General features: G+C 37.0%; 1 protein-coding gene across 3 annotated transcripts in view; it reads left to right on the top strand.

The window, feature by feature from the left end:
- LOC134527286 (rab11 family-interacting protein 4A) overlaps positions 1-20,309 on the top strand; it is a 620,480-nt gene that overhangs the window by 226,520 nt on the left and 373,651 nt on the right. For all 3 annotated transcript variants that reach the window (XM_063359829.1, XM_063359831.1, XM_063359830.1), the window contains exon 3: positions 4,375-4,476. In XM_063359829.1, coding sequence (XP_063215899.1) covers positions 4,375-4,476 — 102 coding nt within the window. The remainder of the gene's footprint in view (positions 1-4,374; positions 4,477-20,309) is intronic.

The raw sequence follows: 20,309 nt of genomic DNA, 5'->3' as shown, positions 1-20,309 counted from the left end.
TGCTAATGCATAGTTAACCAGTCCAGCTATGTCCTTGAGAGCAATTTTCAGCTTTGGATATTTTCGCATCCACAAAGAACATGCTTCATTGAAAGCATTCTTAAATGGCTTCATAACTACTCTGTCCAGTGGTTGCATTTTGTGAGTTGTATGAGGTGGTAAACTCAGGATATGGACGTGGTGGGAACGAGCAAACAGAATCACTTCTAAGTCCTTGTGACTTGAATGACCATCAACAATTAACAGTGTAGGGTTCTTTTCACTTGGCACAACTCGTTCAACAAATAATTTGAACCATTTTAGGAATCCATCTTTGGTTATCCAACCACTTTGTTGTCCGTCAAACACACTTCCAACAGGAGCATCTTTAGTGAGATCCTTATCGATGCGAACTCTGGGGAAAACAAAGAGTGGGGGAACAAACATGTCTCCAGAAGCATTGATGCATAAGAGAACAGTTACATTTCTTCCTCTTTCGCCTGATGTTAATTTCCCCACTTGTTTCTTTCCCTTTATTGTCATGACTTTCAGTTGATTGTTGTGAACACAGGATACCCCAGTTTCATCTGCATTAAAGATCCGCGATGGACTAAATGAATATTTGTCCATTAATTCAGTCAGCTTTTCATAAAACCGATCAACTTGTTCTTTATTAAACCCTGCAGCTCGCTGCAAACTTGTGGATTCTGCAGACCTTAGGCTCAAATCGGGGTGCCTCTTCATGAACTCATAATAGAAGTCTTTCCCAGCCCTCTCTTTTTGCTTATTGAAGCGATGATCAATATTTAGGTGTTCTGCCAAGTCAAAAGATAATTTAAGAAATTCATCTCGAGTTAATGGCATGAGTTGTCTATCTAAAGCTTTAACATGGTTGTATAACTGCTCCTCGTGTGCATCACTGAATGTATTACTGAAAGTACCCATGTGTGGTTTCATAATTGCCTCATTTCCCGAACCAAGTTTAATGAGTCGATCACCTAGTGTACTCTTCGGAACAGAAAATTGTTCACTTGCTTCTCTAATGCTCATTTCTTTATTTATAACATGCTCTACTGCTAATTTCATATCTTCTTCTTTCCACCTTCCCCTTCTTTTCTCCATTTTCTGCAAATAGAAAGAATACTTGAATCAGAATAGACGGGAAATTACTCTACCATTGTGTCCGATACCACCCGCAACCGTCCGATATAACCCTCCAGCAGGTTGTCCGATATTACCCGACGGACATGCCATCGAAATTACGTCATAAAATATTTAGTATTTGTCGCACACAGATGTTACACTGTATGGTAATATATAAATGGTTAGTACACAAGTTACTATACTTAAACTTATAAATATCTTACTTGTTATGTTGTAACAACCCGGCAAAGTTATCTTCGTGCAGAAGATCTTGGCCTAAAATCAATAAAACGTAGCACTACTCAACAAGCAGACAACGCACGAACTCATAATGGCGACACTGCGTGTCCTTCACAGAGACCTACGAGACAAACGACCGACTGGTGCTGCCCCTAGCGCGCACCTCTGGAAACTGGTACTGTCCGGTATCACCCGCTGTCCGGTATTACCCGACCTTCCCCTATGACCATTCAACAATATGAAAAAGTACTTACTCCACGAATGAGAGACATTTCAATGATAAGGTGGTTTAAAATTATTACGGATTTTATTAAATAATATATTTAATAATTGAAGAATGAAGTTAGAATGAGTGCGAAAATATATTACCATTTGCAACGAACTATCTTCAACTTCAATGTGAAATACCGTCCATTACGTTATTAAGTCCTATCAGAATACAATATGATTTGATTCGTAAATTATATTAAATTTAATAGTTTCAAACTAGCTCAGTTCTTTACCTAAAAAATTTCAGGGGTACCTACTCTTTGGGAAATCTTTAACAAAATAAACATTTTAAAACTTGTACACCAAGTTTTACGTACCTCGTTATATAACTTTATACTAATACCAATATACCTTTTGATTGCTCTAATTGCAGTGAAGTTCATGCATCCGATATGTGTCCCACTTGATCAACCTTGGCAAAATCAATCTATCGGAATTTACTTGAAAGATGATTTCTTCATATTTTCTTGCTCACGACGATTTTGACTGTCGATCTGCGATGAATGAATATTCACGGGAATCGAATCACAGTATCACTGGAGTAGTTCAGTTTTCTGCTTCGTCCGTTCGCTTTTGAAGGTATCTTCTTGTCCTCAGGAAATGATATCTTCTGTCATGGTCAATCAAGGAATGATATTTCGTTAGTTAATTAGCTGAACAGACTTTAGTTACTGTAGTATATATATTTCTCGTAAACTTTTGATGTTCATTCAAATTCTTTCTTCTGGCGATGTGTAGAGTAACGTCATTCTATTTACCCTGAATTCTCCAAAGGCCTATTGAAGTCAAAACGATCAACTTTCTATAGGCCCTACTCGTAGTGGACGATTTTTAACCAGTTATCTTTTACAAATATATATTCAACGTTCTGGGAACTCAATGCGAACTTCTTAATTACTATAATCGTTCACGAATAATCAAATCTGTTCTTCATGTAGACTCGCTCATTCGCAATTAGCTGATTTACGTCCCAATTATACACAAATATTCAGTTTGAAACGTTCAGTTTGTGGGACATTTCTAAAACACATCTGTCCTTGAGCATGTCTTGGTACAGAATGTTCTAAAATTTGCTCCAAACGAAACGTAGTTATGCCCTAACTTATTTTCCCTACTTTTGTTTCTCTACAAGTGAGTATCTATACTTACCATTTACCCTCACCTCAAACGTAGATAACTTAATATGTTTTAATTGATACCCACATAGGGCTTGATAATTTAAAAAAAATTACATTTACCTAGTTTAGTCATACAATATTAAATTAAATTAAAATTAGCACTCACTCTGTTTACTTATTCTGCAATAACATTCACAAAGTAAAATAACATTAATTTCGGCCACATGTTAATTGCTATACACAAATATGACATGTTACAGCTGTACATACATGTTTCTTTATACCGAAATAAGTTTACCAAACAATTTTAGTTTGCCTTCGTACTTCACACACAGAACCTCTGCCGTTTTTCCCCATTACAATAATTTGTTTTGTCCGCACAATGTCAATAATGCGGCGCATTCAATTTCTAAATTATTTCGTCTTTATTTGGCGCAATTAAGGCGTGTACGCCATTTCTTTCAAATACTTGAAATTAGTAATAATCCAACCCCATGATATGCAAGTTTTATTACTGCCATATTGCGTATTGTTATACGGAAAAAGCCTGTGTGCCCAAGAGCACATTTTTTTGTCTCATAAAAGTGAACATTTTATAACATTAAATTATCCGGCGCAAAATTCGACATTCATCCGTGAGTCACATTGGAAATATGCGAAATAATTACTTAAAAAAAAAACACGAGAGACTTTATCCGGCAGATTTTGCTTGAATCATTGAGCCGGCAGCAGGGTGCTGTGTATATGTTTTAGCAAGGACACAGATACGTATTTAGGTAGTGCCGCATTTGTAGTCATTTTAATAATTTACGTGTAGGTGTATCGGCGGGGGAGCTGGAGTGTTGTCGTGTCGTGATGTCTGTCTAAGGCCCAGTGCACACGGAGCAACTGTTTGAGACGAAGGTTGCATCGCAACTGCGACCCGGGATCCACGGTTGCATGCAACTGGTTTGAGACTGGTCTCAAACCGATCGCCTCGTGTGCGGTTCCGCACCCCCGTGCAATGTCAAGGTCACAAAACCGTTGTGAGCTCAACCTTTTTGCGACTTTTGTCACAATACAGTTGCTCCGTGTGCGCTGAGCCTAAGATGTGGAAGAAGGATGGGTTGGGTGTGAGGGTTCCCTTCCTATACTAATCCGAGGAACTCGAGCTTAATGCTATAAGGAACTAAACGCCAGGCCACTACCTGCTTCTTTTTCAGATGCCAACTTGAAATGCCTCCTGGACTGGAGTGGCCTCTTAAGGGAGTAAATAAACTAAAGGTATACTACTGATACTCTGAGTCTCAGCCGTCATTAAATTTATCATGTCGTCCCTTCCCCTTGTAAGCAGTTCATCCGAGATAATGTTCTGCAATGTTTCCATATCTCTTCTGAAAGTGGGGGAGAATCGGCTCCCAGCTGGCAGTCGCTCGAAAGGGTTTATGAAGTACCATAGGTGGAGAGGTTCCAGGCGAATGAAAGTAGACTGCGCTTTCGAAAGACGATTTTGAATTGGGCCCTGTCGAGGGAATGGATTTAGAAGTAGACCATGTGTCCCAGGAAACAAGGTGTGTTCGTTGTGTTGTAAGCAATGTGATGTGTAGCGGGTGCAGGCAGTGACGGGTGTGTGTTGTCTGTGCAGCCAATGCTCCAGCATGTCTGACGGCGAGAACTACGAATGTTACGGCGAGGGAGTGGAGTTGGAGCTCGACCGAGATTCCGCGAGGAAGCCCCAGGAGGGCGGGTGAGTGCCGACCAGGCCAGTCTGCTGTTGCCCTCTCGCTCCACAGCACTCCTAGCAGTTACAGCAGAGACTTAGTACACACACTAGCGCTTTGTTCGCTGCAAATGTTATAGATTATCACTTACTCCTTTTTCCTGCTTCAGTTAGATTATTAAACTGAATGTCGTTCTTACGAAGTGTGCCGAGTTTTCGTAAACTATACATTGTCTGTCATAGGCATATAATACTTTCCTTATAATTTTTTATATTCACCATGTTAAAAAACACGCAAACATTTCACCGAGCTGTTGTACAAACAACATAGACACGATTTCTATTTAATCTACTTAATAAAACTCTATCACTGGCGGATAACGCACAGCCTAAACCAGTGGACCTAGACATGTGGAATTTTGATGAAATATTTCTGAGTACCCTATGGGTGAAATACTAAGGGATTTTTTGAAATGCCATCCCAGAAGGGGTGTAAAGGGGTGGTAAAGATTGTCTGAAGCGAAATACCCCTCACTGACTCACTCATCACGAATTCTCAGGAACTATAAGACATACAGACTTCAAATTTGGCACGTATGTTCCTTTTGCTACGTAGACATCCTCTAATATAGGATTTTACGAAAACCAGCTTTCAAGGAGGGTTGTAGGGGCGTTAAAGATAAAAAATTTCATCTTTCTTGTAAATGTCCTACATACTTGAAACCAAACTCGGCAGGGATGTTCTTTATATTACATACACATTAACTGAGCACGGGGTTTTCCTAAAATCAGCCTCCAAGGCGGGTTCCGGGGGCGTTTAATATAAAAATTTCCGGTCTTTCAAGTATATGTCCTACAGTTTGACGTGACGTGTAAAGCCCGGGCAGAGCTGTGTATTGAAGCTAGTTATAAATAATCTTTGAATTTCTCATTGTTAGAAAGATACATAGAGCTAGGTGTAATTAAAAGAAACACAAACTACTGTATATATGCGCCATGGTGTTGTAATTGGCAAGTGTTATTTAGAATATAAATTTAATTGAATTGTGTTTTAATAAAGTTTAACTGATAGTTTATTAACACAGAAGATGTGAATGAATGCTATTAAATTGTTTCACGAAAAAAAAAGGTTTAACATGTCATATGTGTTGCTGTACCTACTTAAGAATCCAAGTTGACAGGAAAATTACGATGTTTGGTAGTTCGCTGTGTAAGGCTTTCTTGAGGACCTAGAATTTTTATAACCATGGATTCCATATTATGGATTCCATATTATATCACATTCCATATTATATCACATTTCTTCTGTAATAATTTTTTTCCGGGTTTAATATAATTTACTAATTTTACTTTTCTTAAAATCACTTGGAATTTTTTTTAAAAGTTGTTTCCTTAGTTTTACATATCAAACATATTTTGTATTGTCAATTCTCAAATTTTATTAAATTTATTCCCCTTAAACCCAAGTGTTTTCCATTTGATTAAATAATAGACACACTTTATTTTTCAAGAATATTACAATTCAGTACTACTATTTATATTCAAGAATGTTACAGTTATAGTAGCATCAGGTAGAATTATATTGTAATATTTTTTTCTAAACAGTACAATCCATCAAAAATGTAAAGAACGATTAATTATTATTTGAAAATGTTATTATTCCACTTTGCAGGTAAATAATTTTTTAAGTAAATAAGTGTATCCCCATAAATCTAAACTGATTGGTAAATGCGTATAATTAATCTACTATTTCTTTATCAAAATACTTTTATTAACTGCATTTTTTCATATATTGGGTCATATTAATGATTATTCTGCAATTTTTAAGAGAAAAATTGGAATCTTTCCGAGCAATTCGGGAGTCCTCAAACCCCCAACCCCCACCCCAAATCCCCCCGGCCTTCAGGGGAGAGGTCATTTGCTTCCGATTGTTTGAAATTCGGGACATTTAAAGTACGTTATTATTACTTGCTTCCAGGGCTTTCGGGCACCATCGGATCTCCTTGGGGAAGGGGGGGGGGGGGGGTCAATTGCCCCCGAAATTTTCTGGACTTTGAAAATTGAATTTTTAGTGTCTTTCGAGAAATGTATAAAAAAATTTATTCAATTTGAACTAAAAATTTAAAGAAATCATATAAAACACTTCAATTTATATACGTACTAAATATATTTTTTTTAAAATTTAAGTAATTTGTTCAACAGCGACAGAATTAATTATAATTCTGTATAACGAAATTTTTAATATGCTAAATTAATTATCAAGAAATGAACAAAACAATTAAATTTAATGAAAAAAGCGTCGGATGCTTAAGGCGATTGGTGCATGGAAAATATTATGACAAAACTAATTTAACTGTACATATTTATTTTTGATGCTTCTTTTTAAGACATAATATACCTAGGATCTTTTCTAATAAACTTTTTTTACTGAGTTATGTCATTTTAAATGCATTTATTTTTATTACAAGCCAGAATTATTTAGAAAACACATAATTATGTTAAACTTAAGTATAGTTCAAAAAACGAGTGTACGAATAGGTTTCTGCACCTATAAAAGCAAGAAAAAAATTTCCATCATCAAAATTACAGTTTAATATTGAAAATTTCCATTGATCATTGCTGGACTACTTCAGGAGCGATTTAAAGAATAAATTTAAATGAAAATGAAAACATTATTGGCAGAACACTATTGAGTTATGTATATATTTTCATATCCTTTTATTTTGATACGATCCGACTCAAAACACGCCCTCTGGAGTGGCAGTTCTAGTGCTGTGTGTAAAACTATCGCCGCCGGGAAGAATGTCCCCACGACGTGGCGCTGAGGGCGGCGCTTGTCGGAACCAGGTGGTCCGGCGGAGCTCCAGCCGGCTGGCCCTGCCTGCGGGAGGGGAGGGGGAAGAATGGGGTGTAGAGGGAGGACGAGAGAGGAGGCCAAAGAAACGAAGGGTCTGTCAAGGTCGCGCTTCATAGTGGAGTATCTTCGCTCAAGCAAGGAAATTGTCTCTGTACAGAAAAATTCGTACAGTGAAATTCTTTTTAGCGGTTATGTTTTGACTTGAAGTTGAATACTGACAGGGTGATTATTCTTTTTGGTGGTTGTTTACACATATGAATAAATTTTTACCCTCCAGATTAATATGTTTTGACAGCACAGAACATCAGTTGTGTATTCCGGTTAGTTAGGGTATGCTATATGCACACTGGAATGACAGATCTAAATTTAACCAAAAAAATAGATTTTATATTTATTAAAATTTATTTAGAACATCAAATCAACACTAGGCTATTCTCGTTATATAAAATTAAAAAAAATTAAAATGTTAGCTAGCGATGCCAGAATGCCGGGCACACTAATTACAAATATCATTTTGTAATATTACATTGCACAGAACACTGAAACCTTAATACTTCAAATGTTTGTTTACAGTTTTATTATTCTGTGCTACGTTATTAAAATTTATATGTTTAATTTATTTTTGGTTTTGAACTATATTTCTGACATTGTTACAGACGTTTGGGCTTTTCTGTATGTAATTATGAAGTAATTGCGGCTTTTGGAATTACGTTTTTCACGGCCAGAAATTGCCCGAGGTTTCGGCGGAACTTTCAAAAAGTGCCTCGAGCCTATTGTTGTAAAAGTTGCTACTAAAAAGAAGCTTGGTTTTGGCCGTTTTGGTGCTTGCAGCTCCGCGTCAGGACGTTCCTAACGCGGGCCTACCATAAGTTATGTTACGTGTGCGGTAAAAATAGTATGTATAAAAAGGTTATCATCAGACTGCTGATTGTATGTTAAGTTGCGAACGGGAATACGCGATTTTAAAGGTATTAACGTCAGAAGATATCATTACTCTAGGTATGGCCATTATGTTATTACTCTATCACTAACGCTGTACTGACGCCCTGCAACTTTTTAACATTGCCGATTGATATTATGACTTTGTTGATGTTGCTGGGATAAACTAAAACCAGGCGCTATTAAATATTATATTTACAAAATTAATTAGCCTCTCAGTATTATTAATGGCACGATCATATGAACATACAATGCACAACTATCTTAGTGGTCTTGAGTCTATAGGTCTTATGTTTTATCGGACAATTGATTTAATTTATGAGTTAGTGAATTTTTTGAACCGTAAATCCATTTTTGAACTCTACGTGAAACATTGACATTTGCGAAGTCGTGCCCATGTACCTGGCAACGATAATTAAAAAAAAAACGGAGTGATATTTTGGTCAAAAGGAATTACTGTATTGAGGGATACGTGGTATTTGTTTATTCGTGTGTAAGTAATAAATCAATCTTAAAATCAGTTAATTATTTTGTCTTCCTCTTTCGTATTCTAATTGAGATAAATATCAGATAAGCATGTGTTACTTGTATCACGACTTCTAGGTATTGTTTATCAGTAATTAATATTTTATTTTATTTTTTTGTTAACTAATGTGCATAGGGCAGTGCACTAGACATCACTACCTGTGTGTAGTGTTGCGTTATACTTTTTAACGTATTAGAGTTCACATAAAATGATAAATCTAAAATTTAGTTTAAAAGTATAAATATCAGCGATCAATTAAATTAATGTCTTGTATAACTCAGTGAGTGAAACACTCGAAAATATGTATAAGACCAGTTAACCTAAATATTTGTTAACAGTTAAACTGAACCAAGATGTGTTAGTGTTTTTTTTTTCTTCTGTATATTAAAGGTATGGGACATCAAAATACGCATCTGTCGCCCATTGACTTTAAATACAGATTTATAAACGACATATTGTGAAAACATTCTGCAACAGTTTTTGCTGAACGGAAAAACACGGATGAGAAGACAGACGAAATGTGTTTTGTAAGTGATTTTTCGTCAAATGAAATGGAACAGGGCAGTCCTTATCAGAATGAAAGTACAGAACTACTTTTGTGCAAGAAAATGCATTTTACAAAGACATTTCAAGAGAAATCACCTTTAAATGAAATAGATCTTGCTGACTTGGAAGAAATATACTTAGATTTAGCGGCCAGGCCCCTTTCAAGTGACGAAATTTCTTTTGAAGGTCTGAAATATGTTTCTGGCTATATAGCTCACTGTTTCAGAAATAAATATCCCGACCTTGGCACTACGGATTTCAATTCGGAGGACGATAGCTGGATACATGTACAATCAAAGGGTAATTTAAAATGTCCCACTAATGAATTTTTTGAATTAATAAAGATCGCTGAAATGTGTTTTGATAATATTCATGGCAACAATTTGTGCAAAAAAAAGCGGATTTTTGAATCACTGACTAAAATTATTTGCGGAACTACTGAAAATAAATTTCCAGAAGAAGACTTCTTTAAGTTATATACTGTTTTGTCAGGACAAGAACGTATATGCGTATCAAGTATTTGAACATGAAATATTTTAACGAACAAGACCAAAAACGCAAAGAAAGAAATAAGATGAGGAAAACTACCCTCTAAGATTTTTCAGTGTGATAGTGTCCATTTTCCTTCACCATAATATGTATGTTCATAATTTATTTACGATGTTTTTTAATTACCATATTTAAGAAAATCATTTATTGTGAATATCGCAGAAATTATGTAGGGCTTAAGCTATTTTTTGTATTCCAAATATTGAGTATGCCATTTTTATTGCCTTTATTAAAAATAATATATATGTTAACAATGTAACAAAATTGCGATATTTTTGTATTGCTATTGCAATTTCGTTTCTTGTAAACATTATTGTAGACTTTTTCATATTGAAATTAAATTTGCTATAGGGTTGTTTGTATTTTAATTTTACAGTTATAAGATTTTTTATACGTTGTGTACTGTTTACAAACATTTGAAAAATATTTCCTTAACCATATTTTCATTTCCATGGCAATAGTTTTGTTAGCTTTTCGGGTAAATCTTCTACATGGATGATAAGATGGTGCGACATCTAAAACATATCACACCACCTATACATATCTATAAAACTAAGAGGTGTTTTCTTTACATAATATTAAAGCACAATGTTTCCTTGTGGCATAGGTGAATTATAATTTCCAATTATCTAGAAAAATGGGCTTTCAGAATGTTTTTTAACACACAGTGTTTTGGAAGGATTTGAAGAAAAAAATTGACTACCCGTTTTATTTTTTTGCAGCTGAATTCGGGCACGTGCATGAAATATAATTAGTCCGTAGGAATCGCAATTGTTTAAAGTATTGATCTTGAAGATTTGAAAAGATTTATTGAAATAGTGTGAGAGAACGAGCGAGTTGAGTGAGAAGATGTGCGGGAGAGGTTAGCTCTCAGCCACATGACGTGCGCAGTTGCGAACAAAAAAAAAATCCATTCCGCCTCCCCATGGCGAAGGATGAGTGAAAGAGAAACCTGCTAAACCTTCCCCTCCTCCGGGCACGATAGAACCGTATCGGCTGTGTGTTAGAGGGAGAACGAGATACAATCTTCGAGGTTTTGTTAGTTACCGCTAGATGGCAGGCCGCAGAGCGACCGCCAGCGACACCGTTTCCGTCTGAAGGCCATCTCGCCACTGACGAGCTGGAACTAAGCTCCTGACCTCCCTACATAGTAACGGTCACCCACATAGGCATCTAAACTCTTTTATGATCATATGATACTAAATTCATTGTTTTCGGGCCTGTGGCCTTTTTTTACCGTGCACCAATCGCCTTAATATCATCCGTCTTAAATTTTTTGCCATTATTGGTTATGTAATACACAATTGTAATAATAACTCAGAACGCATTAACTATCAGTGCAGCATTTGTTGTATCATGTTCGTAAACGATGGCAATGTGAAAAGGCAGATGAGGTTTTACAAAGCACTGCTTAAACATTTGTCAAAATCAAAGTGTTTATTCTGTTGCAAAAATTAGCAAATATTCTATTGCAAAAGTCATGAAATATACCACTGCCCTTTTAATGAAATGGAAATTTTTTCTTTGTGTCAAAAATTTGGTGTACGAATTAGTCAACCTTATGATCTGAAGATACATGTCAAGACATGCAAATAACTCGCTTCACACTCCAGGAGTACTGAAGAAATCTAGAAACACTAAAGACTGTAGTAATTTGTTTGTACTGATAGAGTAGAATTTATATAATTAATTTGAATTATTTAAAACTTGTATTGGTTTATTTCTTTAATCTGTCCCTTTTATGTTAAATTGAGGTGACATTTAACTAAATATTTTAAACTTAAAATTATATATTTTGCATGGACTAGGAAGGATTGAAATCGATCGAATCATTCATTATAAACATATTTTCACATAATTTCTTGTTTATAATTACATTTTTTCAAGATTGTGTTTGCCACAAAAGTCTGGTAATAAATTTTATGGTAAAATATTTAATTCATGTCATCAAAGGATCGAACTGAGAACTGTAATCGAATCAGTCAATATATTGAGTAATTTTTGTAATGATCCCATATTTCTGAGTTAATAATTTTAACATTTCAAGATTACCGACAAGATTGTGGACATAACTATAGTTGACATTATGGTAATATATACTACTCTACTAGCATATAAAAATTAAACTATTATGGAGGCAGCGAACTCTGGCAGACGAAAACAAAATTGTGGCACAAAATGGCTGCCATGACATCAAACTGTTGGCATAATTAATATCTTCCTTGATATAATTGGTGGGAGGTAAGTCTGCTGGTAGATTCAGCGGAAGAATGATACATCACCTTCTTTTTTCATTATCGCTGTGTTTGAAGCAAGGACTCTGATCTCCTTGACATGTGTTTGTTATTAAATTAATTCAAAATTTGTAATATAATTTTTTTATATATTTTAAAATATTTTGTAATTTTTTACAGATAATAGTATGGAAGTTTAAAATGGCGAGCATGAAGTCATAATGCAAAATTTTGCTCATGGCATTTTCAAAATGGTGGTCATGTCATAATTCAAAATGATGGAAAACAAAATGGTAGTATTTATAAGGATCTAAGATGTCATAAAGGTCATAATTTAAAAATGGCAGAATTTGAAATGGCAGATAGACCTAGAATATAAGATGGCAGTCATAACTTAATAATTTCAAAATAATGGAATTTAAAATGGTTTAAAATATAGAATCTAAATTGGCGGACATAATGTAAGAATGTTAAAATGGTGGTATAATCTAAACCAAATGCCAGACATAATTTAAAGATGGCAGGATTAAAAATGGTAGAATGCTCTAGAATCCAAAATGGTGTATGACTTAATAGTTTTTAATTGGAGGAAATAAAATGGCATTAAGTTCTAGAATCCAAGGTGGGGGAATCCAATATGGCCAAATGTTATATAATCCAAGATGGCAGAATCCAATGTGGAGAAAAGTTGTGGAATCAAATATGGTGGACAGGATGTCATAATTTAAAATGGCGGAAAACAATATGGCATAAAGTTGTAGAATTCAAGATCTGGAATCCATAATAGTGGGAAATTCTAGAATCCAGGATGGATCATATGACATAATTCAAAATGGCGGAAAAGATGCATTCAATATGTCCACTGAGGTCACCGACAATGGTCAAGGTCATCCAAGATGGTCACTGACATCACAATCCAAGATGGCATTCAGTCATTGACCCCATCCACGATCCACACACTGAACCCTGCACTCGGAGCTCTCACTACTTACTACTCATAACCATTGTACTTTTACACTTTCGATAGGTTTTTTTCTTGTACACAAGAAAAAAAATACATTTTAACACATTTAGTTGTAAAAGTACATCAGCCTCACCGTAACACACGCTCTGTCGCTAGAGACCTTGCCGCTACAAAAAAAAATTTTATATGTACACTTTTTTAAACATTGGAATCAAATTTTCTGATCGTAGCTCAATGGCAGATTTTGGAATTACGGAATTGCATGGAAGTCCTTTCTGAATTTTTCTTTAAATGTTGCGTGCTTACTATTTCCCAATCCTCAAAATAATGGGCGCTGTTCCTGCTCGGATATTCGTTTATTAAGGCTGTTCAAGTGGTCCAAAAAATTTTCTCACTTCAGAAAGACTTCAGTCTAATAGATCCACACATTATAGCATAAAATATGGTCGTTGAACGCTCCAAGATCATTGTACAAGACTCAGAGTCGCGCCACTGGGAAGGAACATTTAGGTCTGCATAGGCGTGGAATGACTTATTCTTAGCTCCAATCGGTTTATACTAGACAGAGACCAGCCAGAACCTTTACTGACATAGACCTCCTCTTCTTGACAGAGTTTCTGGATACCATGTTTAACAGTTTGCTTCACATCGTTAGAACTGTAAATTACTGCAGCCGATGTCTTGAATGCACACTTCATCACTTTCTCATCGAACGGATATGGTTTGCCATATACACAGTCCAGCTACAAGTTATATTTTAAAGGACCATTTCATGCTACATCATCAGTAAGCTGATTGATTATGTTCTGCCTGATATCGTCAAAAAAATTACAAATGTCTTTCGACTCACCTAACGTATTTAGAAAATAGTAGTCTTTCAGTGTTCCACGAAATGCAGACTGTGCAAAGTAGAAGCCATTATCATTCACCTGTAATGCACCGAACACGGTCTTAGGTTTAGTTCCATGTCCAGATGCCATAGCATTCGGTTGCTGCGCATCTTTTTTTTTTTGCTTGTACGCTTTCGAGTCTCCAATCTAAAGCGAGGAGTCAAAATTTCTGCAGGTAGTTCAGCAGTTGGCGCACGGACTTCACCTTTACAGTGTTTCGCATGTCGGCGCAAATTATCAATTCGAGTAAACCATTCATGACACACATCGCAGCGAAACTTCATGCGAGAAGGATTCTTCGTACATTTACTCCTCTCATGTCTTCGTACATCATGGGAAAATGCGAACGACATATCACAGTAGCGGCAAGGATACTGCGGTGATGAAGACGAGCCTTTCATACCCGATCCAGATACTGACGTTGCCGCGGTTGTACCATTTCCAGGCATACTCTTATGAACCTTTACTTTCTGCCGCACAGCAGGACCTTTGCATATCTTCATGTGTGTTTTCATATAATCATTTTTTGGTAATTGCTTGCGACATTTCTCACAGCCAAACATGTTACGAGGAGGATTCTTACATTCTCTCTTCTCATGTAGACGAGCATTGCTGATGTTTATGAAAATCTTGTCACAGTAACGGCACCATTGTTCGTTAGTTGTTGATGAATTACCAGCCATTGAAGTCTCCATCGATGGTGGACCAGCGTTCACCGAGTTTTCCTGTGCAGCCAGCACTACGGCATTAAAGTCTCCTCTGCTGGTGGTACCGCGACTGTTGAAGTCTCCTCCAATGTTGACGTCATCGTTGCCAACGGGATCTGCTCCTTCTTCGTCGCCGCTGATGTCAGGGTTCCCGTAGACGATGGTACAACGTCTATCAAGTTCGCCGTTAAAGACGGTAAAGATACCATCGAGTTCACAAGAACAGGTAATTACGCGACTTATGCACCAGAAGAAACAAACTAGGTGATCCTTACACCGTCGACGACAGTAACAAAATGAGTGGTCTGCTGTCGAGGTCTCGCTTATATACATGCACCCGATGGAATAATACGCTAGTCAAATCATGAATAATTTAATATAATACACAAGTCAAAACGACATTTATAAAAAAAAGAACATATGATCGAACAAATTTGATGCGGTGTGATACGTTCTAGTCTCATGAATTCGATCTCACCAATATATGCTAGGCTCCAACAGCTCCAAAAATCCAAAGCTACAATGCTGCAACAGCTCTAAAGCTCCAAAGCTCCAATGCGTCAAATGCTTCAACAACTCCAAAGCTCCAGCAGCTCCAAATGCTCCAATGCTCCAATGTTACAAAGCTCCAACAGCTCCAAATCCCCAACAACTCCAAAGCTCCAAAGCTCCAAAGCTCCAAAGCTTCAAAGCTTCAAAGCTTCAAAGCTTCAAAGCTTCAAAGCTTCAAAGCTTCAAAGCTTCAAAGCTTCAAAGCTTCAAAGCTTCAAAGCTCCAAATGCTGAATCAGCTCCAAATGCTCCAACAGCTCCAAAGCTCCAACAGTTCCAACAGCTTTAAAGCTCCAACAGCTCCAAAGCTCTAAGGTTCCATCAGCTACAAATGCTCCAACTGTCTATGGCTCCAACAATCAATGATGTCAAAAGTATTTGACTCCAAATAATATTAGGCCTTGCGCTATTTGACTACAAGAGCAAGATGCTACGAAGCTACGATACTGCAGAACTGCATGTATACATGAGTACTTGACTACAAAGCTACACATCTACAAGGCTCCAATTGGCGCATCTGTCTTCGACGGCATTTTCTCTTTGGCTCCAACTGCTCCAACAGCATTATGTTATAAGATTGCAAGGCTACTTGGTTACGAAGCTACAAGTCTACGAGACTCCAAGGCATCATGACTACGCGACTACGAGCCATGAGGTTACGAGACTACGCGACTACGAGTCTACAAGGTTACGAGAGTGCGAGGCTACATGACTACGAAGCTTCCAGAACACAAGGTTACGTGATTGTGAGGCTACGTGGCTACGAGACTTCTTGGCTCTAACGGACTACAATAGCTCCAGTCAGCGGTAAGAGTAAAGTTACCTCATGCTAAATAACTTGTTAGTAGTAGTCGTCTCGATTATCGGCATGAGATATCGTCACGTGTTGTGTTGAGTCATAATTTATTTATTTTATGTGGGATGCAGAATGCTCACTAACGATCACAAAAGAAGGATGGCTTCGCAGACCTGAAGGAGAAGGAAGTTCGACCTACCTTTAAGTGTTTCTGAGATGTCTCAGAGCATCTTATTATTTGACTGAGTAATGTTGTTTTTTTAGTTCTACCTGATAAAAAATATTACAATACCTTAATATCAGAAAAATCACAGACAAAATTTAAAATTAAATCAAATAAAACAAAAATATAAAAAAATAATAAAAAATTACAAAAATTCTGGCTTGTGCTAGAACTTGTTCAACAAATTAGGAGTTAACAAGCTGACAGAAGTATGTAAAAGTTCTGGCTGGTCTCTGTCTAATATAAACCGATTGGAGCTAAGAATTAGTCATTTCGCGCCTATGCAGGGCTAAATGTTTATAAGATTGCTGGCTTCCGCAAGTGTTCCTGTAGTAGAATAGCAATTATGTAATAAATATTATGTTTGTAAAAGAACTTGCAGTGTTTTTATTTCTCGAACCTGACACTTTTCTGGTATTTAAATCATATTTATTTTTAGCTTCTTCCATAGATCGAACCAAGTATCGATTCAATATGTAAAGTAATGTGTGATTTTTCGGTGAATTTTTTAAATCTTTCCCGAATTTCTAGGTCAATAAATACAAATATCCAGGATGGCGGTCGTAATAGCTTATATGATGATGGTTGACTTAGAAAGTATGCTTCTTTAGGACTTTGATCATTATTGATTGAAATTGATATTGTTTACATAAAATTAAGATTTATGCATCGCCCAGGGATCGAACCAAGGGCGGGAATCGATCGAATCAATCAGTATATTTATTGCCAATTTATTTGATGAATTTTTGTATTTTTTCCCGAATCTCTAGCTAAATAATTACACATATTCAAGATGGTGTCCAAATTTTAAGATGGCAGGCGCCTCAGTAATAATAATTGATTACTGTACTCTAGCGGGTAAAAATGACACTAACATGTCATCAGCGGATTCTAGGAGGCAAAAACAAGATGGAGCCTCCAGCAGACGAGAACAATATGGTGGACATGACATCGTACCATCTGACTGTATATATATATATATATATATATATATATATATATATATATATATATATATATATATATACTTTGACGTAAGTGGTGGGAGGTCAGTCTGCAGGTGGCTGCCGTGGAAGAAGGATCTATCGACATTAATTTTTATTTTTGTTCTTACCGGGTCAGTACCGAGGACTTGAAGGTGTAAGTGCCTTTTTAAATTTTATTTTATTATATTTTAATTAATAATTTTTTTAATTTTTTCCCAATTTATAGAATAAAAGTTACGGTTTTTCAAGATGGCAGCTGTAACGGTATGTGCAACGGTGTTTTTTAAGTAATATTTTAATTAAAATTGAATTAATTTTTTATGAATTTTAAAATCTTTCCCAAATTTGTAGCATTAAAACTACGGATTTTCACGATGGCGGACATAACATAATACTATCTGACGATATATATATATATATATATACACATACATACATACATACATACCTTGATGTAAGTGGTGGGGGTTTGTATTCCAGCAATCAGCATGAGGGAAGGATCGGTCGCAATTTTTTTTACCCTCACTGGGTTCGAACCGAGGACTCCGAGCTCCATGTCGTAAGTGTATGTTTATTAAATATTTTTATTAAATTTTATTAATATAACTTTTTTATAAATTTTAAATTATTTTCATTAAAATCGTATAATAAATAAATTTTATCAAGATGGCGGCCATAAAGGCAATTGCAACGGTGACATATTCCATGATGACATATTCCATGATGATGTCAGAGGCTTATCGGAGGCTGTAGACATGGATGCTTAAGCCTCAATATTGACATTTATAGCAGCTGGGATTTTTAAGGACTATAAACGGTAAATTTTCCCTCGAAACGGAAATTTTTCCCTCGAAAAGAGAAATTTTTAATTTTTCAAAATGTTTGACATTTTTTAGCGGAATTTTTTTCCAAAAAACTAGAAATTTTGGCGAATTTTGGGCAAATTTTGAAATCCAAGGTCAAGGCCATTTAATATTGCTGCTGTTACGTCACGGTCCAAGATGGCGGAAAAAACCACAACACCACAACCTGAAGCCTGGCGCTGGAGGGACCAAAACGTACTACTAATACTGTTACGATGTATGTGGGGAGAACTACTGGGTTCGTAAGAGATATCCCCAATTAATTAGTACAATTGTATTTATTACTAATGCCTACACTATAAATTTAATAACTGCACTCAAGATTTCTGTCCACAACAATTAGTCTTGCACTGATCATTGAAAATTTAAGTCTTTCCACAGGAGCGTTGCTCGACAATGACTCGCACTTCTGTCCGCCTCTGTCCACCTCTGTCCGCTTCCTTCGCACACTCACCCACACCGCGCCACAGCACAGTCTTCAACTATCGCTCTTCTCACCTGACTGGCTCGCCAGGCCTTCACTCGCAGTTATCGTCTCACGATTGGTCCAGTTCGCTCAGAAAGGGTTACTTGTCCTCTTCACCACTGAATGATTGCACAGATATCGCCAGTATCACACCCCGAGAGAAAGACACTCTTCCCTACTCTCAGAACTCTCCAAACCCTCGGAACTCCCGCGGAGGCCGGCATCGTCGCTTATATACCCGTGGCGTCTTTGAAGGAACGAGTGCGGCTGTGACTGTCGCATAATCCCAGGCCAACCTGACGCCCGAAACACCCAGAACAGCGACGTTATTCACGTCGGTCTCTGTAAGCCCCGAATACCCAGGCCACTAAAAGTGCGCTGGGAGCGAATGGGGGTGGGTAGCGAGGACCCTTGTAATCCGGCCAGGTACGCGTGGCATGCCTTACGTCAGTGGCCGTTCATGGCTGCCAGCCTGCTCCGAACCTGGTGCGCAACGCAGTCTTGTTTTTCGCGTTCGTAACAATACCGAAAAAAAAACACAAAATGATTATACGGACTTAAAATACCAGAGCAAAAACAGTTTACAAAGACATAAAATCTGACTGGATAACAGGCAGTGCAAGCCTCGCGAGGAAGAACATGGCTAATGATACAGTCGAATGGGAACCTTGTCACGCATCATACAAAAATGACTAAAATTATGAAGCTAATTTCTCTCTCAGAGAAACAAGGGCAAACAACCAGAAGCAAGGAAATATATTGCTACAATTTGAAATTAATACCAAGACACAGCAAAATCGTGAAAGACAATCATACCTGCTGTTGTGACCCACCTCGACGGAACATGGAACACTACACAAGAAAATATTATGTAGCAGCACAGCAACATATTATGCAAGTAGGAGCAGTAGGCTGGTTCTGTGACCGATGTAAACATTGAAAGATGTAAACATTGCCTTGTTTCGTGCAGGCAGCCATTGTTGTTGACAAGTTCTACCTATGGTTACCAGAGCGCACCACCATCGCCGCCACTGTGGGCCGCCATATTGTTTTCATCTGCAGGAGGCAGCCATCTTAGTTCAACCTTTGGTTACCGGCCACCGTCGCTCCAAAGGCAGGAGTTGTATACAAAAAAAAAAGCTGGGCGGTGTGGGGATTCGATCCGTGGACCCAACAACGTCGAGGTTCGAAGGCAGACACCTTAACCACTAGACCACGAGATCAGTTGGGAAGTGTAGAATTAAATAAGTAATATATGCTTAAAAGGCACCATACTAGCTATGTTTAAATTTCGAAAAGTATGCCTAAATAATGCAGCCATACTAGCTATGTTTATAAATCCCACCCCCCACCCCAAGTATGTTTAAAACAAATGATGCAATGTTTAATTTCCAAAATGCTTAAATAAAATTCCGCCGTGTTGTATGCTTAAAACAAATGCTGCCAACCCCCACTCCGAGTATTCTTAAATAAAATGCAGACATGTTGTATGCTGAAATAAAATGCCGCCAAAATATAAAGTATGCTTAAATAAAATGCTGCCATGTTTAATTTTAACAAAAGTATGTTTCAAAAACAAACACTGCCATACTAGCTATGACTAAATGGAGCGCCACATACTCACACCACCATCTTTAATGCCACAGAGGAGAGCGTGGTGTTGCTCGCTGGGACTTCATGCATAAAATGCGCAATTATAATTTCCACATCATATTATATATATTTAAAATATAACTTTTACCAACGCCATTGGGGGAACAGAA

Source organism: Bacillus rossius, chromosome 1 (genome assembly GCF_032445375.1).
Source record: "Bacillus rossius redtenbacheri isolate Brsri chromosome 1, Brsri_v3, whole genome shotgun sequence".
Taxonomy (NCBI): domain Eukaryota; kingdom Metazoa; phylum Arthropoda; class Insecta; order Phasmatodea; family Bacillidae; genus Bacillus; species Bacillus rossius.
The sequence above is the reverse complement of the archived record's forward strand: the minus strand, read 5'-3'. Positions and strand labels throughout refer to the sequence as shown.